Source organism: Ammospiza caudacuta, chromosome 13 (genome assembly GCF_027887145.1).
Source record: "Ammospiza caudacuta isolate bAmmCau1 chromosome 13, bAmmCau1.pri, whole genome shotgun sequence".
NCBI lineage: Eukaryota > Metazoa > Chordata > Aves > Passeriformes > Passerellidae > Ammospiza > Ammospiza caudacuta.
In genome coordinates, this window is record NC_080605.1 from 22,155,613 (window position 1) to 22,177,351 (window position 21,739).

The window sequence follows — 21,739 nt, forward strand, 5'->3', positions numbered from 1 at the left end:
TCTCTCTTTGGGAAAAGGCACTGTAAAGGAGCTGTTGAGTTCCATGTTCCTTTGTTCATGTCCTCCTTTGTTCTCTGATCTCTCACTTTTATCCTTACTTGTGTTCGTTTTCATACTCAAACCCTGGGTTTGCTTCTGGCAGTATCTGCTTTTGCTCTGCCTCATGTTTTACTTGCCCAGCAGAGATGTACCTCTACTCTGCAACCTGCAGTTGGAACGTTCCCTGTAGCGTCACTGACACCTTATCTTTATTCCAGGGGGTTCAGGAGAGACCACATAACACAGAAGTATCTGAAGACCCGGAATTATGACTTATAATCCATGTGTCACTCTGTATCTTGCCCTTGACATGACTCTCCAGGTCACTGTGTAAATCCAGAGAAGCCACATGCTAATGACCACTGAAACTGTAGACAAGCAAAAAGTCTCAAACACCAAAGGAAAAGCTATTGGTTTATATATAGATATATATATATGTATATAGATATATACTGTGTTTACAGAGTCAACAAGTTAAATGCAATATTCATAAAAGCATTAACAATAAAAATACAATCTGTTTGTAGGCAAGTACAGACTTAAAATGGTAAAACAGGAAAAAGGATCTCACCAAAGTACAAATATACAGTACAAATTGATTTATTTAAAACAGTTACAAAAAAAGCACAACAAAATAGAGATTATCCTTAGAATTATTAATGCTTTGTTAAAGATCAGGTAGGAGGAAAGGGGCAGGGACAAAGTTGGAGGGGAGCACCTGACTAGTTCTAAGGCTTTAGATACACTGCATCGGTTACATGTTAATACAGCCATATACTGGGGGTTATAGTGAGGGGTCAGCACTTATCTACAAACATCTCTCTGCCTCAGGGCAGCCCAGCCAGCTCCCCCATGTCTCTCTCTCTCTCTCTCTGAGCACACCCTCCCGGGCGCTAAGGTGCCATGAAAGCTGAAAACAACTCGAGTGTGCCAGGGGCGTGTTGGCAGGGTGGGCGGCAGCAGCCCAGACCGACGGGGCAATTCCGTCCTTGACAGACAGTGTGAAGGCCGTGGAAGGGCCTGGACCATCAGCATTTTAAACTATATGTGGAACACCCTGGGCCAAACTGTACAGAATGAGTATTTGTAGCCATCTTAGCAGCTGCTGACAAGCGTCAGGCTCTAGCATGGCTTGAAAGACAGGGAGCAGTTGTGAGTGACGCTGGGGAAGGCACGCGTGCTGCTGCGGGCAGGAACTAGCATTTGGGCTACTCCAGTTGCTGTAGTTTCTTTTACAATATTTTCTGAGTAACAAGGATTAGTTCTCTATGGGACAAAGTGACTTGAAGTGTGGGGTGGGGACAGGGACACAATGTGAAAAGTGCAATATAAAAGCTGCTCAGCAGCTGGAAGGGGAAGGCAGAGGACCCTCTGCAGCTTCCTTCTCTTCCAGACAGAGCTTCCTCTGCATAGTCTGGTAGTGATGAGTTCTCATTGCTGTGAATGGACAGCCCAGAGATAGGCTTGGCTCTGCTGTGCAGCTAACCCAAGGCATGTTCCATGGGATGGGACAGATGGCTACAGATACCCATTATTGCATCCCACGGACTCCTGCTACAGAGTGTGAGCTGGAGAAGACTAGGGCCTCCTCCAGGCAGGACAGACCGCGGCTCTCCTACCCTAGACAATAGCAGCAGGAACATGGTATATTTCTCTGAGCAGTCTGTCACATCTCTGCCAGCAGAAAAGCCCAGGTAACCAGACCACTCTGCAATGTCTTCCTGGCTTTATCTCCTTCTTTCCCTGTAAACCCAAGAAATAAAAGCCTCCTCCATGGGCTCATTCACAGCCTTTCTCACTGCAGCAGAGCCTGTCTCACACACTCCCTGTCCCGGGAGAGCCTCAGTGCTCAGCACAACCACCACTGTGGTGCTAAGCCATACAGCCCTGTCCAGTGAGGACATGTTCCTGTGATACCAGTACTGCTGAGCTGGGCTGAAGAGTTGCCAGTGGCCCCCTCCTGCCCACCCTTGGGGGCAAACAGCCAGATACATGGATTCTTCATCTCAGTCCCCCGTCATGAGCTGTGCTTCAAACCACTGCTTCCAGGGAAGAGCTGGCAGGTGAAACACACGACAGCGGGACCGACAGAGTCTGGATAACAGCACCAAGGTCCAGTTCAGCACGGCCTGTCCCGCAGAGCTCAGGACCGCACCCAACAGAGGTGCAGCAAGCCAAAGTTCAGGTCAGCAGCCAGGTAAGCAACAGGGCAAGCACCTTCACAGCCCTTCACCTGCCTACAGTACAAAGCTATTTAAGTCACAGCATCTTGCCTCATTTGTCAGTGCTGTCCATTCAGACCACTGCAGTGTGGCTGAGATCGAGGAGTTACAGTAACACACATGGTGTTAAGGCAAGCTCTCCAAACCCTCACTCTCAGACAGATTTTGGGGCTCAGAGACACTCAAGGGGCTCTGCAGCATCAGTTGCTGAGACATTGCCCCTGTGGTGTAACCAGCCCTTCTACATTCACATGCCATATGAGATCCCTTCCTCAAGTGCCTGTCGCAGCCCAGAACTCCTCTGCATGCACCGTGCATAGAACAGGCATGAGAACCCAGGCTCCTCTGCCTCCTGCCTTTGGCCACAGACACCTCAGATATCCTGAGCATTAAGTACTAATTACCAACACTAATACAGAGTTTTACATAGGCGAGTCCAGTCAGCAGGAGCTGTGACACCCCCGGGTGACAGAGGGGCCCAGGTGGACACTTCACTGACAAAGGGATTGTGAAAACAGCATCTGTTCCCACAGCTGCTGCACCTGAGAAGGCAGAATCTTCACACAACAGTGTCACTGCCACTTCACACATCCCAAACGCAGCTGATGAAACCAGAAGTGGTGTGTCATTTGGGAGCAGCTACACGTGGTACAGGCAGCATCCTCATTCTGAGAACCCTGTGAGGCACAAACACTGAGGGCATGTTTAGAACACATCTCACCTAAGGCCTGTCCTGGTGCAGGCATTTTAAAGGCAACAGAAATGGCTAGCAATGTGCTAGGAAAACAGGACTGAGGCCGGGATGGAAGGGACATTCTAGAGACTAACTTGCCTAATACACAGACAGAACATGCATCCATTGCAGTCAGCAGAAGCCAACCAGTTACAGGACACACTCCTGGGGAGTTCAGAACAGCCCTGAGACAGCACCACTGCAAGGAGAGGTGCTGACACACACCATTCTGTGACAGAGAGGAGTGGCACCCCAAGAGTCAGGCACACTTGACAAATTTCAGGCAGATGAGAGCAGGGAGACAGAAACAGCATGCTGAACATCAGGACTCTGCACACTAAGAAAGGCCCCCTCCAAAGCCTGGTCCTAGCACAGAGATGGGCACCTGAACACAAAGAATGCTCAATCCAGGTTAAGTCATTGAAAACCGCTTTGTCACCAGAACACTGATGTTCTGTGATGAACAGTGACGTGTATTTTTTGTCCTAGCTGAGCAATGGTGTCATAGCACACCATCAGACAGAGCAGATTAGTGTAACTACAGGAGACTTCACTCAATAGTGTTACCACCACAATCAGTGGCTCATACGCAATTGTATTAAATTTCACCATGAAAAAGACTACTCTTGATTTGACCACATTGTTCTACAGAGGAACTATGAAATGAAGCATCAGGAAAACTAACACAAAATGATCCCAAAATGCCCTGTGACACTATGGTATTTTTAGAGCCCCTGCATTAATCGTGGAATTGTACTTAGCACAAACTTTGTACCTTGCCTGCACGTCTTGTCTAGAGCTTATTCAGGAAACTGCCTGCAGGGAAGAATTAGCCATCTGGAACATTTTTCTGACTTAATTACAAGATAGTATTGGTCTTCTCAGAGAAGAATGCTGAATGTATTTTGCTCCAGATTAAAAAAAAAAAAAACAAACCAATAAAATATCCAAAACCAAAATTCAACCAAACAAAAAAATCCAACCCCATTCATCCCCAGGTTAAGCCCCTGCAAAAGCTATAAGCCCAGGAGGGTTTTTTGAAAGTTATTAACATGGGAAGAAAGATTTGATTTAGTGGCAAAACAACTAAGTAGACTTTATAGCAGGAAATAACATCTCCCATCTCAAGTGCTCAAGTTCCCTATTCACCTGCACCCAAGCCCATCCTTTTGGTCCTTCCTCTTGAATTTCTGTGATTCATTCAAATCTGTACATTCTTTGCAAGAAGAAAGAGCAGTTGGATTCAGTGGAAGAGACATTAATCAGAACCACCAGAGAAGCACCTCCATCCTGCCCTTGAGAGCTCCATCGGTGAACGGTCCTTTTAAAGTGCATGTGTGAAGAAAGGGGATACTGGGAGTAGAGCCCCCAGACTCCAGTGGGGACCCATCTCTCCCCATCATGAGAAAGGAGAAATAAAATCTTCAGCAATTTTATCTGCTACCTTAAGCCAAGTCTGCCCTCCTCATCTCCCTCCCTGCCCCGAATGCTCATCCCCTGCCCCGCAGGGAGTCAGTTATCCCAGGAGGGGGGAGAAAGCCCCAGCCTCCAGCAGCCTCTGGAATGCTCTCATCACACACTCATGACCACATCCCTGCTCCCACCCCAGCCAGCCTGTCGCTGCTCCCTGAGGCACTGGAGGCCTCCTGACTCTCCAAGAACAACCGGTCAGCCATGGAACTGGAGCGGAGCCATTCCTGCAAGGCAGAGAGCAGCCTTTGTTGGTGAGCCTAGACAGAGTCTGTGCAATTCCTCCACCTGATGGTGAAGGTCACCTGCTGTGGCTGCCCTAGCTCACACCTCTAAGGGATCATTTCCCTGCATTCGAACGCCCTTCAATAGACAGCTTGACCTCCTGGGGAATGAAAGAGGGACGGAGCAGAGGAGGCCGAGGCTCCTCTGCCTGCACGCTGTATCTTTGGAAGCCTGGGGCCAAACTGTACAGACTGCCAGCCTCGGGCTGAGAAGATTCTGCACGGGAGCTCTGGGCCATGCTGGCTCTATCTGTGTGGCTCTTCCTTTCAGCAGCTCTGTCAGATGGCTCTCGGGGCCCCTGAGCTGTTCGTTCCGATCTCTCCCTAGCAGATACCAGCTGATCCCCGAGAGGAGAGTTGGCCTGAGAAGCAGAGTTGCCATTCACACTCTGTAAACTGATCGATATGCAGACGTCCCCCACCTGCAGCCTGTGACAGGGCAAAGCAAAGAGCTGAGCAGTCCTCGCGGGGCTGCAGGAGGACCAGCCCTGGCCATACACAAAGAAGGGATGCTCCGGGGGCACATCGATGCTCACTTTACTTTGTTGCTCCCCAACCACAAAATGCAGTGTGACGAGCCCAGGCCACTGGCTTTCCTGAATATCCACCACAGTGCTGGAGTCGATCTTCAGGCCTCCACTCACCTCGGCGCTGCGAACAAAGTCTTGAGTCTGCAGCTCCTCCACCCGCTTCAGCTCGCCCGTTGCCAGCTGGATGATGGCTCCCTTCATGAAGTGAGAGGGCAGCTGCGAGGAGCTGGGTGGCTGACACTGCGCCAGCTCCTTTTCAAGCACATTTCCTCGAGCCTGGGCATCTGGGCTCTCCCTCAGCAGGGCTTCTGACGTGGAAGACCTGACGGGCTCAGATCCAATGGGAACAAGTACTGGCTTGCCATTGGCTATCACCATTCCTTTGGCTAACTGTCTCTGTCTAACAGTCTCTTCGGGGGACATCCCACACGGGCTCCGGGACTGGCTGTTCCCAGCTGCAGCCCTGTCTGTGGCGTTCCTCAGCACGTCTCCCTGCCCATCAGGGGTATTATGGCAAAGGTTCAAAGGGCTCGGGTCGTCTTTCCTCGGGGCTGCCAGAACATGATAATCCTGAGATGCCAACACCCCCACCACCCTCTGAACCTCCAGATCAGCATCTGGGGTGCTCCTGTGAGTAGGCACAGAGATCTCTCTTCCCAGCATCTGGTAACTTGGGAGGAACTGTCCATCACCCATACATGCTACTGCAGCCCCTGGGGGCAGACAGTCCTCAGCTGCACTGCCGGCAGAGTCCACAGCCTCGCTGGGCCTCCTGGCCACACTTTGCTCCAGGGGCCTCTGCCCACCATTGGTCGCAGCCCCCTCTGAGCTCAGCTGGCTGTCTTGCTGAGGAGACTCTGGGCTCCCACCTGCCACAGGTGCCTCATAGGCTGAATAGCCGTGTGGGAGGCGGGACATCTGATAATAAACAGGAATTCTCCCCGGTGCCATGTCCACTGGTTGGGGCGCAGCGTGGTGCTGCATCTGCCCAGGAGAGGCTGCAGAGGTGGATTTGTTGAAGCTGTGGGTGGGAGAGGTAGTCTGGGGGGAAGGAGCAGCTTCTTCCGTGAACAGGGAGGCATATGGCACAAAGTGGGGGACGTGGGGGGCAGTGAGGTTGGTGGAAGGAGACAGGAGAGGACTAGGCATGAAGGCAGGAGGGACGGCATAGGGCACTGTGTAGTGGGAACCGATGAGCTGCAGGGAAGCCGAAGGGATCTGTGCATAGTGGATGGAGGGGAAGGGCACCGCCGGGTGCTGGATGATGGGCGAGGTCACGTTGAAGGCGGGGGGCAGGGGGCTCACGTTCACCACAGGGTGGAGGCCCGTGGGAGAGAAGGTGGCAGGCGGTGCTGCCACTTTGTAGAGCATTCCGTACTGGTCCACCGTCAGCCCCGCCGCCGCCTCGGGGGCCTCGCCAGGACCGTAGCGCGGCGTGGCGGGAGCCGGCCGAGCCGTGCGGGCCCACTCGAGGCCCTCGCCCGAGCCCTGGGCTCCCCCGGCCCGTCCTGCCTCGGTGCCAGCGTTGGCGGCGGCAAGTTCCCGCTTCTTGGGCGGGAGACACTCCTGGCTCCGCTCGTGGCCCGCTCTCATGGCGCCCCGCGGTGTCCCGGCAGCCCCGGCCGCGACGCTCGTTCATGGGGGCACCCACTGGGGCTGCCACGCGCGGGCTCCTGGATCCGCGCCGCCGGCCGCCGCCTCACCTGCGCCAGGAACAGAGGGAGCCGTGAGTCCTCGCCTCGGGAACGGGGGGGGCGGCCCAAGCCCCGGCTCCGGGAACGGGCACGGCGACGGCCCCTGGCCCAGGGTCGGAACGCGGGGACGGAAGACGCCCGAGCCTGGTCGCCGCCCCCAACCCCGGCCCCGAAGCCCCGGTCGCGCTGCCGCGCGCCCCGCCCCGTCGCGTCCCGCGGGCCCGCCCGGTGCTCGCCCGGTGCCCGCGGCTCACCCGCCATGGCCCGGACCGGCCCCGCGGGCCCGCCCGGCGCCCGGACCGGCTCCTCCCCACCCGCGGCGCACGCCGATGACGCGGCGCATGGCAATGACGCGCGCGCCGACCGCCGGAACCGCTCGGGGGTCGTGACTCCGCCTCACCCGGATGGCGTCACGGGGCACCCGCAGCGCCGTTGCCGTGGCAACCAGCTGCGTCCGCGCGGAGCTCGGAGCGGCCCGGCCTGCGGGACGGGCCCGGGGCCCCGCCACCAGCGCGGGTCACCTGGCGGCAGCGCCGCGCGGCTTTTGTTGGTCCCGCGCCCCAGACGGGCTCTGTCGGCGGTTGCCCGGCAGCGCGGGCACAGCGGCAGAGTGGCCCGGCTCCCCTGCGGGAGCCTTCGGTCTGAAGTGCCCGTGCCTGTCTCGCACTCTCGCAGTGTCCGGCCGGCCCCGTGCTGCTGACCGGGCTCCTCGTCATTCGGTGATCGTTAATGTGACATAAGGTTCTGGAAGCGGGAACTGAACAGCTGCCTGGGGCGGGGGTGGCTCTGTACTCTCTTCCAGAGACGCCTCGTTTACTGCGGCACGTTGCGTTCCCGCCGGTGGACGTTTAATCCGTGCGAGATTCGGCGGGCTCGGAGCGGCTTGGCCCCTCCGGCCTCGGAACCCCTCGATCCCGGAACCGCGGACACGGGCGACGGGTCCCGCCCGGCCCCGCCGCGGCTTGCGCGCGCTGACGGGACCGCCCCGCGCGTGACGTCATCAGGGACTGCCACGGTGCAGACGCACCTTTTCGTGTAAGAACAACCTCACGGGTGCTTCCGCCAAGAAAAGTAGTGCAAGCGGCATTTTCCGTCCCGCCACCGGCGGTGCTGAACCACGCTCTCGCCATCCCCGCCCCGTTCCCGCCGGACCCGGCGCGACCGCGCTCCCACCCTCGGTCGGGAGAGCCTGCGGGGTGGCGGCGGGCGAGCCGGCGCGCGGATCCCTCCGCCTGCGGTATCGCGCCGCCGCCATTTTGAATGCCCGGCTCTGTCCGCCGCCGCTGCTGCAGGGACCGGCCTGGTGAGTGGGACCGGTTCGGGCTTCCGCCGCCCAGGCCGGGCCTCCCCTGACTCCAGCTCCCGCCACCTGGGCCCCCGCGAGTCTTGGGGCTGAACTCCGCGGCTGGGCCTCGGCCGCTCTGTCCGCGAGGCCGCCCCCTGCCCTCTCGCCGCCTCTGCCCGGCCCGCTTCGAACTCTGCCCTGCGCCCCGGGGCCTCCAGCTCGGGCGTCGGGAGCGGTCCGTGCCTGCCCTGGCCGTTCTTTGCCGGGCACACGGCGGTGCGGGTTCTGCCTCGGCTGGCGTTCCCGGCGCTCGGGGGCAGCGGGAGCGGAGCGCGTAGCTCGGGAGCTGGTTCGTGCTGTTGCCCGGGGCCGTCTGGGTAGAAGCCGGGACTTGTGCCCGTCCTTCTTTCTCTCGGTACCTTATTGCCTAGGCTGCACAAGCGCTCCGAGGGTTACAGCGCCTGCATTACTTACCGTTCACGGGTTTTAATGGCAGAGGTGTTCGCTCTGGCTAAAGGTATTTGTAGTGAGCTGCCGTCTGACAGCCGGTCTGTAAGAGTGCCTTCCAGTCCCTTCTTCAAGGCTGGTTGAGTTCTCGCACGAGCTATAAGATAAATTGTAATTTATTTTATAGTAGACGTTGTTTTTAAAGTTAACAGATGGAACAGGTGTGTGTTTTATTGTGTTGAAAGTGATGTGTTAAAGTGTTGAGTGACAAATTTCAGTTTCTGATGCTTGAAGTATTAATGGGACAGCACAGAATCCCAGTGGAACATCTTTGAAAGGATAGGAGTGTCACATGTGTGGCCAAAAGGTGTTTGGTCCATAGTGGCTTAAACAGTAAAATATATGTGTGTTTTCTCCTGTAAATGCAGGGGAATCCTTTAGCAGCCTACATTTAAAATGGCAGAGAAATTTGTGCTGTTTCTCCTATTTTTTTTGTGTGCGATTCACTTCTGTGTGGAAGAGCACAACAACTTTTTGTACCCGTTTCCCTGCTGCTGCTCCTCCAAACTACACTTGGTATTTTTTCCTTTGTTTGTTTGCATATCATGTTCTGTTGCCAAATTCTTTCTTCTGTTTACTCGTGTGCTCTCTGGTGTTTGGCACAGGATTTGAAAATTGTTGGTACTCGAGAGCTGAATGAAGGCAGGAGATATTGGGGGTTTTTATCTGAGGAGGCTGGTGTGAACCCTTCCATTCTTTTGTGCTGGGAGAAGGAGAGGAAAGGTATTTAGATTTCTATTTCTTAAGAAGGGAAAAGTAAGTCTTGGGTAATTGTTTTGTGAAGGGATCCAGCTTTTGTGTTCCCATTTTGTGAGATAACTTTCAGATTTCCTCCTTTTATGATAAAAAGCATTTTCTTCCTTTTTTGTTGTTTTTCTTTTCTGTTCCTGTAAGTGCTGGTCTGTTTTCCTGAAGGTGGCATGGTAGAGATGGAAAGGTCCTGTAGTACCTTGGTAGTGCCCTGTGAGAGATGAAGGGATAACAGGAATGTTCTGATTCTTGGTGTGCAGGGAGATCAGCGAGTGTGTCAGGCCGTGGTGTGAGAAGGGTGGGCAGTGGCACAGAGTCCAGGCTGGCTGTTCTCAGGCACACAGAGCCCACCCTGCTGAGTGCAGCTCAGGTGTGGAACATCAGCTTTCCAAGCGTGCAGGCTCACACACACCTTCGCTGCTGCTAAAAGTGACAGCACTCAGTAAAGCTGCTGGTGCCTCTCCAGCGTGAATATTTGTATTTGTGAGCTGGCCCCATATAACTGCAGGGGATGGGTTGTTTGAGCTCATCCCATTTTTTAATGATAGAGCAAGTCCTTCTGAATGCAGGCGGTGCTAATTTGTCCTAGATGATACTCAGCTGTTCTTTAGGGAAAGGGTCTGTTCTGCCACGGGAGGAGCATTACTTCACTGGAGGAGAGTTTTGTACTTAAGAAGTAAATACAGGATGAGGCTGTAACTCAAAAGACAGAGCTGCAGTAATGTGAGTACAAGTGAATCTGCTGATATCACAGGTATTAGTGCAGCCTATATCTGCTGTTTGGCGGAAATGCTACAAGTGAAATCAAAGATTAGAATTTCCTAGGGCATTGCTGAAGTTACGTGGCCTGTTGTACAGTTCATGTTAATTAATGTAAAAATGTGTCATCTTGTCTTTCTCTGGCATTAGCTAGGATATAGAGGGGTGTGAGGTTTTTTTTTGTGATAAACTAGTGGCTTTTTATTATTACTTAAAGTTTAGCTCTGCAGGAAAGTGAGTGAACAGGAAGTAAAATAGCCAGAGTACCTATAGGTCATTGGTGATTGAAGTATTGAAACACAAGCCAGAAAATCTGGAATTCTGCTTGTATCTGTCATGGTGATCAGCTATATAGCTGTGCTAATTCTTCTTCCTACATTTTTTAGCTTCTAAAAAAATAGGGAGATATTTATTTTCTTTTTGGCAGTTGTCGAGGTTAATGTTTGTACTGGTTAGGAGCTCAGTATGTCTTTGGAAGGCAGTTCAGGAGTTGCTGTGTTTGGTGTATATGCGCAGCTGTGCAGGAATGGGATACCTCATCCAAAGTGCTGACTTGTGCTCTGGGACCTTGCCTCAGTCAGCAGGGAGTGGGAGGGGGTCTGCGGTTGTTTGCACAGATCCCACCCAATCCCACTGCCAATGTCCTCAGTCTCTGTCCTGCCTCTCCTCTTCCTCTCTGCTCTTGAGCAGCCCCAAGCCTTCCTTCTTGAGTACTGTTGTGCTGCATTTCTTGTTGGTGGGTTTGGTTTTTTTCAATGTAACTGGAAGTGGGGCCATCTCTTCTTCCAGGACCATTTTTTAGCTCTTGTTTTGGGATACTTTTTTCTTATTTGACCTCCCCTGCTCTCCTCCAGCTGTCTCTGCATAAAGCAAAGTGTAACTCTGATGCCTTTTCTTAGGACAATGCATTTTGAAGCCCCCTGCTGACTTAATTGCTCTCTGATTTTTCTGATGTTGCTTTCTAGTTCTCTATTGCATTCAATAGCTTTTTCCTCACCAGAGATTGTCGCACTTACCATGTTCCATGGTTGGTTGCTCTTTCTCTCAGCTCATTTGTGTTGCCTTTGCCCTTCTTGATGATGATGATGGTGCTCCTTGCTTTGGTGTTTATTGTATAAATAGTTATAATAATTTAATATTTACTGTTATCTGTATAAATATTGATAATACTAGACCATATACTAATATCTCTGCATTTGTTGACACCCTCATCTCTACTTGGAGAGTATGTTTTTGGTTTTATTGCTAAAATATTTTTCTTTTTAAGTGTCTGATAGAAGTGGGAAGCCTACTGATAGCAATGTGGAGTGGAAGCCATCAGTGTTGTCTGTCAGCGCTGCAATTACTCCTTTCATGGAGTCTGGACAGATCCTCTGCTCTTGTGTGTACTAGGCTGGATTCAGTTGCACCTAAGCAAGTAGTGGAGTTCTGCTGTTGATTTCAGTTGGGAGTTTAGTCTGGCTTCAGTTGTGTAACTTCCCAAAAGCTGGTGTTGCTTGAGGAGTGTGATTGCTTATGTATGTGTTGGGGTGGAGCAACTGGAGTTGTGTGTTTTAGATGTGTTTGAAACCTGTGCTGCTTCAGGCTTGGGGTGTGTTCTAGACAGAACCAAGTTCAGAAATGCTATTTACATGAAAAGCTGTAACTTGGTGTGAAATCACCACAACTGAAAATTCAGACCATTTCCCCAAACAGTAGATCTCTTCTATAAATAATTTCATTTTTTTGATGGCCTTTATGTCTTAATGTTTCCAGAATTAAAGGCTAAATAATAATGGAATGTTAAATGTCTGATAATTTGTCCTAAAGAAGTTTTAAAACAGCTGTTATTTTTTAAAGTTTTATCGTTTAGAAACACATAGGATATTTTAAATATAAGATAATATTTCTGAATAGTTTCCAGAGGATGTGCTCTCAACTCAGTGTTAAGGACTGTCCTTTGTGTTTACTCTGCAATTCCTGATAGAAGAATAAAGCTTAACTAAAGCACTTGAGCATTTTCAAGGTGGGTTTTGATTATATTAGGTGTGTGTTGTAAATATAAGAGGTGACCCATCGTATTTGAATGTGGCTGTATTCTAAGAGAGATTTCTGGTGAAGTTCTGTACTCAAATGTTTTTGGTATAATGGCCTGTCGAATAAAATCTTTAACTTTCAAACGTGACAAGCTTCCACTAGTAACAGACCTTATGAAGGAGAAAACAGTGATTTATCAGTACAATTTAAATGAAAACTAAATGGTGTAATTCATGAAGATTTTTGTTGGGTTTGGTTTAGTTGTTTTTTTTCCACTTGTGTATAGTAGGAATGAGTTGCACAAAGAGAGAGAAAATGCCTTTTTATTAGTTCATGGGAAGGATTCCTGAATAGCAGAGGGAAGAGGATCACTGAGGCGACACCTTTCCTAGTCTCTGGATTTCAGGAAAGAAGCTGGAATTTTGTTTTCTAAGGAACTTAAGCACCAGCCACCTATACAACTTGAACTAATCTGAATTAGGTCTCCGACTCTCACAGAAGTTTTGATCTTGATAGTATGTTCTTCTAAGGAGCAAGGCTTTTGAACTTAGAAGAGGAAAAAAGATCTTGTAAGGTTGAAGAATTCTGTGTGCAACATTACCAGATATTGTAAATATTAACTAGTAGGCTCTTTTCAAGTATTCAGAAATCATCTCTGATTTTTGGAGCTTGTACTTGGCAAAGAAATGGCTGAAGGAAACTCCTGTTTCAACCCAAGGAGGAAATAGGTAGCAACTTCTACAAACTGCCTTGTCATTTATGTTGATGTGCAAAGAGTAAAAGAATGTGTCTGTACTGGTGAAAAATGTTAACTAATCCAGAAGAACAAGATTTGCTACTTTGGAGGAAGTTCTAAGAAGCACTTAGGCACCAGCTAAAGGGAAGCTCTACTGTCTGCTGTTGCTAGATGATATAGTTATCCTTCCATTGTTGCAGTAAAGGTCTGTTGGCATTGTAATAGGCTTAGGAATTGCTGAGACTAGGTAAATGTTAATCTCTTCTGTAAGGCTTCTGAATATAAGTGTTCTCGTGTCCAAAGTTTCTTCTCATCTGCAGTAACTACTGCTTACGCACACTTGAAATGTCTGAAACTCAAAACTATGATGAGATTTCCAATGTATTAGCATGCAGAAGAATCTTAAAGGCACTGAAGGCAAAGAGCAGGTACCTGATGCAAGAATTTTTGATGTTAAGAGAACATTTTCTTGTGGAGGGGAAAAAACCAATGTGCTGCATTGCATGGAAATTACCTCGTATTGAAATACTGGACGAGTGTACATAAGAAGAGCTCAAGCTTCAAGGATAAACATGTAGGGTGATTTGTGAGGGGAAGATGCTGTTTTACATGGATGGGTGCAAAACCTTTTGTATGGGATGGATTCAAAGGTATATTAAAAGCTGAATGATTTGATATTGACTAAAAAAAAAGTATGTAGTTGCAGCACAAGGCTGGAAGTCCCTTTTCTGAATATTGGAAAATAAATCACAGCCCTGTTTTTTGTCCCTTTGTAATCCTTCATCAGAGCAGGTCTACGTTTTTCTGTTCTCATCAGGCAGGGAGTGTGTGTGTGTGAGATACAGTTGCTCTTAGTCCTTCGGGTTAGACTGTCCGTGTAACTGTATTAGCTGTTACACAAGTGAGAACAGCAGGAAGCCTCAGAAATTGTTTTTTGGGTCTTACTCATCAATCCTTGCTTTCTGAAGTGCTGGTTCTGCTTGCTTTCCTGTGATTGTGAAGTGAGGAGAAAAAATAATCTTTACAGTGTGCCTTGCTAATTCTTTATTTATGCAAGGGTATTTGTAAGTACTGACTATTCACTTTTTTCAAAATCTGAATGATGTTAGATCTTCAGTTTGTCGTCATTGTACCTGCCTTTTGCTGAGACAGGAAGTCCTGCCTAACCACTGGAAAAGGATGAAAAAAAGTATTCATAAAAAGCTGTACTTCACATATATATTAACGTTGTTGAATTCTGTTTTTCCCTTGACCAGAGCTATTTAGGCAGTATTTCCTTTTATTTTCTGCTGTCCAGGGCCAAGCTTAAGATGCTGAAGCCTTCCATGGGCATCCCTACAGAAAGTTTTTGGTCCGCTGGCAAGGAAAGGAGTGGGCTTGTACAAGTCACAGGCTGCCGATATCAGTGTTCAGCAGTTTATAAACCTTCAGATATAGAGTGAGAACAAAACAGCTTTTTTCGTATCTAAACAATTTGTTGGCAAACCTCAGTTTGTTTGCAGGTTATGTGTTAGTGTTTCAAAAACTTTGTACCTTTAAAATAAAGGAGTCAGTCATGGTTGTAATTGATTGTATGGTTGTAGCTAGACTAGTAGTAGCCGCTGCTTTTCTTGTCAGGAACAGCAATGTTGTATATAAGCTTAATTAGGGTGCAGAGCCATAGCATCAGTGTGGATTCACGCTGGAGTGAAGCTTTCAGCCCTTTTCCAGCCCATCGGAGGTCTCCCAAAGCAGCATGTTGTCACTGCTGCCTGTCTGTGCACAAGCCAGGCTGGTGTGTGTCTGGGGCCTGCTTTCGGGAGAGAGGGGGCAAAGCTGTTTTTTGCATGCGCAGGTTGGTGCATTGTGCCTGGAGTGCCAGTGTGAACACAGTGGAAGGACTGGACTCACCTTTTTCAGCATGAGGCTGCACATGAGGGATCTTAGTGATTATGAAATTATTGCCTATGGGCTGCAGAGGAATATTTCTGCAGTAGCACTTCTATCTTTCTGACTTCTGCTCAATTTTCCAACAAGAATGTGGCTTATTGAGATCAGTTTAGAACTATGTGGTATGTGTGTGTAGTAGATGAGTCAAGGCTTAAAAATTCAGCACTTAACATGGACAGTTGCCACCCAGGAAAGAGATTTTTGCATTTATGATACTGTTGTGAAAAACACAAGCTGAGTACTGTGCTGCAATCAGAACTCCACAGAGCGTTACCAATTTTCAGGAAAATAATAGGCAAAAAAATATAAGGCATTTTTTATAAATACATCAATATGACATCTACCCCTTAAGTGCTACATGCAGCATATCGCTTTTGTTCCCCTTGAGAAAGGATGTAGAGCTGTATTACATGAGGGCATGGCAGCAAAGGTAGTGGTCATGGAAGGGCTTGTTCTGGAGATGGATTTCTTACTTTTGCCTGACTATTTCTGTTATGCCTGTTAGTGCAGCATGAGTGCATAGCAACCGTTAATTTATTCATATCACACTAATGTGAGGAAGTGTTGTGAATTGACATGGAGAGACGAGACAAGAGTAAGGATTAATGTGTCCAATAGTCTTGATCCTACACATGTCAGCATTTTGGGACAAAGTTTCCTTATGCAGGAAGAATATCTCTACTCTTCCACTTTCAAAACTGAATGCTTTGTGTCTCTATAAATTCAAGCTTTTTAAATATGAAGATGGGGAACTTAAATATGAGGAGTCTACAGGGTTTGGCTGAACAGGCCTAGTGTATGTATGAGTTTGTAATCAAGACTCAGAGCTGCCTTTGTCTGGCTTACTGTAAGGCCACCTTTTTACTTGTACATGCATCTTTCTCTGCTTTTCTGCAAGCAAAGAAATCCCGTTAGCTCTGTGTTCCAGCCTCTCTGTTCAGTGGCGTCATGTAAGCCAGTTAAGTGCTGCACCTGAATGCGCATCTTTTTCTTATATGGCAATGCTTAAACTGTCTGACACAGTATTCAGAGGGAATGGTGACCCAGACAAAATCTCTAGCAGACTGACATGGCAACTTCTTACAAGTTGGTCTGATACCTTATCAGAAGGGCTCAGTTCTGTTCAAACGCTGGCATGGATCAAAGAAGGCTGTAAAGATGTTTATATAGTCTGAGCTCCCCAAAAGTCGGAAGTCTGCTTTGGTGAGCATGAACTAAAAAGTTCAACTGTTGAACATAAATCCTAAAGTTTGGATTCTGTTTGATAGCCGCTTTGCTCTTAACAGGAACTTGGCAGACTAAATTGCTCTGTGGGTCAGATGACTCCATCTGATGAGGTGAAACAACTCTGTGTTCATGTATACACCTTTCACACCCATACTGCCAGACAGTAATGTCACAGGCTTGTTTGTTTCACAAAGGGTTGTTCTAATTGGGTGTAATAGAAGGATGATGTAAACCTGATTATTTCTATTTGAAGCAGGATTCTCTGAAATATCCACACACCTAAGATTGTGCTTCCATTTGCTTTTCTGCTGACTTCCACACTTCTAAGAAGGAAGTGTGTATGGCACAAGTTAGCAGGTTTTTTGAAGCGTGGCCATCTGAAATGGCCACTTAGATGAAATCTTGTGCAAGTTGTTAAACAGAGGTGTGTTTTATAGCGGATTTCTGTCCCAAGTTGTCGTGATTCTGGGATCATTTTTCTTTGGAGCCTGGCTTTTCTGGAGAGAGGCAAATGATGTGAATATGAGAGTACCTTGCAGAGTGCTGTTTCTGCCTGTTTCAGGTGGGGAATCATGTTATGTTCATTTGACAGCTGGCTCAAATTGGAGTAATTCCCATTTCTAAGGTTCTGGAAGAGCAGATGTAAGGTACAGTGAAGTCCTCGGGTTCTTGAGTTTACTCTTAGCCATGCTACTGAAGTAGCCTACATTTTCTTCATTTTTTTACTTACATAGTTGTAGAGTAAGAAAGAAAAAAGAATACATGGAAGTGTGAGACCATTATGAAACCTTTAGAGACAGTAAAAGTTTTACAGTCCTCTTTCTTCTCTCAGAGGATGCCAGCCCCCATCAGACTGCGGGAGTTGATCCGGACCATCCGGACAGCAAGAACCCAGGCAGAAGAGCGTGAGATGATCCAAAAAGAATGTGCTGCTATCCGGTCATCCTTCCGAGAGGAAGATAACACATACCGATGCAGAAACGTGGCAAAGCTGCTGTATATGCACATGCTGGGATATCCTGCACATTTTGGCCAGGTAGGTTAAAATTTAGTGCCTTCTGTGCATAAGCCAGTTTGTCTTCTGTGTTTTGGGCTCATTAACTTGATCAGAGCATTCCTAGGCGCAGTTCTTCACACCTTTGGGGTGTTTTGAGGTCTGTTTTCACATATGTTCTGAACCTATGTTAGTTAGTTTAGACTTCATTAGTGATATTTACTGTTTGGGGCTTACATATTTTGTTTTGAAATTTGAGGTTAGTCTGCTTTTGCCATACTATCTCCTCCTCACCATCCATGTTTCTGCAGAGCAGTAGTGCTTAAACCACAGTCCAAGACATAGGGATGTTTTTAGATTGGATCAAAATAGCACTTTGGAGTTCTGTCTCTGAAAAATACTACATAGTTCAAAGGAGGTTCTATGCACTTTTCCATATAAAGTAATGTATTTGAGACAGAAAAGAGCTGGTCTGTTCCTGGCAATCAGAAGCTTGTGTTCCTTATCCCCATCTTAGTCAGGTGACATGGAGAATGCAGGTGTGAGTTTTCCATCTCTTGGATTATTTTTGATGTGCTATTTTTGACAAAAATTTTAGGAAAAGGAGATAGGAAGATGGAAGCTCTTGATCTACAAGGTGTCCCTCAGGTTAGCTTTGTTTAGTCTTTGGGGCATTGTTTTGCTTAGAAGTCAGTAAGTGTCCTGTTAGTAGTAATCTAACCTAGGTCTTCAATAAAGGTTAAATCAGTCAAATTATCCCTTCATGTAGCTTCATGTCTTGTGTGTCTGTCCATTTGTGACTGAATTTACCAGTCCTAATATGTCTCACTGAAACAGTAAGCTCAAATCAGTGAAATCAAATCGCAGATAGTTAGGATTAGTGAGTTTGGGCTCTGCTGTAGCATATCAAGTGCCTCGTCTTGTATATTATTGGATTATTCTCTCAGGATAAAGAGTTTTTAAAAAGAGCAAGTGAAGTTGTGTACTATTCTGTTCTTAACGTTTTTCATAGCTGGGCTCTCCGGTCCAAGGGAGAAACTTCCTGTCACAAAAATTAATTATCTGGGGGCCCTTAAGAATAATGAAAAGTGTTACAAAAGTGTCATCTAGAATTTCAACATTTGGCTATGTTAAGAGCAAAATTTCATTCTTCTATCTTGTTGCTCAAGTATTTAATCCCATCCAAGGAAGATTATAATTTGCCATTTAGTTTAATGATTTAATTTACCATTACTAAGTAAATTTACTAATTTACCATTACTAACTAAAGCAGCAATTTTCAGTTTCTGCTTTGGTTAGTAATGGTAAATTCACTGTTACTGAACAATCTGCTTTAGCCTTCTTTCACTATCTCTTATTGCCAGGCTTGCTACATCTTGAAAAGAAGCATCTGTTCTGACTATTTGGAGAACAGAGTACTTCATTCAATGCCCTTGGTTCTCTTGTAGTTTATCAGTTGCATTGTCATGAGAGCCCAATGCTGAAAAGGGTTTTAACAAGTATTCTGCAAGAGAGTGAGTTAGAGAATTTTGCATGTCCTTAACGCTTATCACTGGAGGGAATCTTTCAAGGTGCTACTGTTGTATAGGAGTACAGTTTGTGTGAGCTGGGGACCTGTTGAGGACACAGGCTCTACCAACAGTGGAGTCTTGCAGATAGACAGTCCTGCAATGTAGACAGTAATCTTCTGAGAGTGATGGGATAAATATGCAGGAAAGAAGTTTTGCAAAAAAACAGGAGAGCCACAAGTGGTGTTACAGTCTCTCTTAAAGCTGTAAGCAGTGGGCAGCTAACAGTCTTGGTAACCAGGAGTGAGTGGTTGGTCTACTTCAATCCAACCCAGGGCTCCACAACTTTGACCTGGGGTGTCTTGTACACAAGTATGAGAATGAGCGCTGTATTTAGCCAGTGCATGCTGATACGCACTGGGTGGATTGCTGTCTCCTGAGCATGTGCAAAGGCTGTTTGTGCAAGTTTGGAAGTCGTCGGACAGTCTGGACAAATGCTCAGATAACTTTATTATTGTCATTGTTCTATTTGAAAAAAAATTGCAGATAGAAGAGTGCCTATGTCAGTAAAAGTTGGGTCAGTTGTAGTCCGGTTACATGCCAGTAGTATCTGTTACAGTGGTGATGTAGCAGATTTTAATTGTTCCTTTGAATGAAATGGATTTAAGAGTATCAAAATTTTTTCCACTAATTACACCTGGTAAGAGCTTCAGCTGATCATGTTTCTTAGTATTGCTATGCATTAATGTAGTTTGCATGTGCTTCTATACAAGTGAAGCAAGTACTCATCAGCCTTTCATGGGGTAAATTTCACTAATATATTTAAAATTCAAAAGTACTAGAAATGTATCTTAGAGTATCTGTTGCAGTCATCAGTTTTCTTATGCTCTTCCTCAGTCATTCATCTTCTGCTTTCATTGGCTCTTACTCTGTAGCTTAGGTGTCATCAATTTTATGTTGCGTTTTTGCGGAGGATTGTATAAGTATCTTGTAAACCCAGGAAAGAAGGTTGTTTCAGAGGTGCATTATTCTCTTACAGAAAGCACTGGAAACATGAGAGCTTGATATCTAGTGTTTTGTATGTTATCTGTGGCTGATCTCGGGCATTTGGGCAAATGCAGTTTTCTTTGCAGAGAGCTGGTCTTATTGTTCAGAGGTGTTTATTCGAGGTTTTCATCCCATTTAGCCTTGCAGACTGAACTCAATTTCTTTCAAGCCTTTTCTTCCTGATTTGTCATCTTTGCACTAGCTGGGCTTTTGCATATGATAACAATGTCAACAGCTGAGTGTGTGTTCTAATGCCACGTGGTCATGAGAACCTGCAGGACGGGGACTAGGCCATAGCACTTTTTCTCTGGCACTTCACCTTTAATTTTCTTACCAATATACTGTGCAACTTTACTCTTGTTGATGTGTGTGTTTCTTGCATCTCACCTGTGTCTTGCCCTGTTCAAGCTTCTGTCTAGCTGAAGACATGAATCCCTTTTCCTGACACCTCCTATCTTTGCCTGTGTGTGCCCCCTTTGCTATGGATCTGTTGCCAGCTCTGTCTGACCCCTCCTCAGACCTATTGTGTGTGCTTATTTGCTGCCCCAGCTAGTAAAGCAGACTTACAGAAATAGTTTGTGAGGGATAGAACTCTACTTCCCTGTCAGGAAAGTAGACATAGATTATAATTGATTAGTTATCTGTTACAGAAAACTATTTTAGTGCATTGTAATGTCAGAATATGTCTGTGGTGGATGGTATTTGCTTTTCAAAGTGTCAGATGTAAAAATGAGCTGGCAGTTATATTTTAAATTAGCAGAGTGCAGGTGAAAACTATGTATGTTTTCTTGGGAATCTCTTCTGTGCTATTGACCACAGTTGCCATTTCTACAGGGGGAAGGGGAAACTTGTAGTGGCTGGAATACACATGATTTTAGTAAACTTCTGGTGTTCCAGATATTACAGAGGTGTGCGAAAACATAACTATCTCTGACAATCTACTTTTTGCCTAGATAGAAAGTTAGTTACAGATCACAATAAACACAACCTGATTTTAGAGTCATAGACTCCTATAATGGTTTGTGTTGAAAGGTCATCTAGCTCTAACTGCCGTGGGCAGGGACACCTGCTAGTCGAGGTGTCTTCAAGCCCAGTTCAGCCTAGCCTTGAACACTTCCAGTGATCCAGGAGCAGGCACAGCTTCTCTGGGCAGCCTGTGCCAGGGCCTCACCATGCTCATTGCCAAGAATTTCTTCCTAATATTGAACCTAAACTTGCCCCTTTTTCCATTTGAAGTCTTGACCTCTTGTCCTGTCACTACATGTCCTTGTTTTGGCAGCTTACAGAGCATTGATCCTCTTCCTAGTAGGTAAATTGAACCTTTTAAGTTTAGTTAAAAAATTTCATGTGCATATCAAACATGACACATAATCTAGATTTCCAGATCTTTATTATTTGGTGTTTACTGATGTATCTTTCCTCTCTATCAGTGTGCTATTCCTCTCTATCAATGTGCTATCATTTACTTTTGTGATCTGACATTAACCAACATATCTGGTATATCTGAGGTCACGGAGGACCAACAATGTCTGACCACTTCAAGGCACCGGAGCTGCTAATGACCTTCCTGCTGGCTTTGTTGGAACTTTAGCCAGGTCATTTAATCTTTCTTGGTTTTCCACATCACCAAAATGGAAACGAAATAAACCTTTAAAAGTGCATTCTGAGATACATACGTTACTACACATCAAAATTCAAACTGTTTCTTCTCTAGCTAAGAAGTAGTTTTCAAGCTAATTATGTATTTTTTTTCTTCTTTTTTTCCAGTTGGAGTGCCTCAAGCTTATCGCATCTCAGAAATTCACAGACAAGCGCATTGGATATTTAGGTGCCATGTTGCTGCTGGATGAGAGACAGGATGTTCATCTTCTTATGACCAATTGCATCAAGAAGTAAGGGTACCACCTCTCCATCAAACAATGATTTGAGGTTTCAGTATTGGAAAGTATCCTTCTGACAGTGATACTTAAGAGTACTTTAGGGTTTTTCGTTTGTGTTAGAAAACTGGT

The 21,739-nt window shown here is 46.9% G+C and overlaps 2 protein-coding genes across 4 annotated transcripts in view; one reads left to right on the top strand and one right to left on the bottom strand.

The window, feature by feature from the left end:
* Window positions 1-498: 498 nt before the first annotated feature.
* ATXN1L (ataxin 1 like) lies at window positions 499-7,282 on the bottom strand. Its single transcript, XM_058813761.1, has 2 exons — window positions 7,227-7,282; window positions 499-6,981 (listed from the first exon to the last, which is right to left on the bottom strand). The coding sequence occupies exon 2, from the start codon at window positions 6,869-6,871 to the stop codon at window positions 4,805-4,807; it is 2,067 nt and encodes a 688-aa protein (XP_058669744.1). The 5' UTR covers window positions 6,872-6,981; window positions 7,227-7,282; the 3' UTR covers window positions 499-4,804.
* Window positions 7,283-7,886: 604 nt separating this feature from the next.
* Window positions 7,887-21,739, top strand: part of AP1G1 (adaptor related protein complex 1 subunit gamma 1) — a 35,466-nt gene continuing 21,613 nt past the window's right edge. For 2 of the 3 annotated variants that reach the window (XM_058813758.1, XM_058813760.1), the window contains exons 1-3: window positions 8,037-8,275; window positions 17,014-17,217; window positions 21,498-21,622. In XM_058813758.1, the coding sequence (XP_058669741.1) occupies window positions 17,017-17,217; window positions 21,498-21,622 (326 nt within the window). In that variant the 5' untranslated portion in view covers window positions 8,037-8,275; window positions 17,014-17,016. Of the gene's footprint in view, window positions 8,008-8,036; window positions 8,276-17,013; window positions 17,218-21,497; window positions 21,623-21,739 lie in introns of those variants that run through there. The other variant, XM_058813759.1, reaches the window with a different exon arrangement.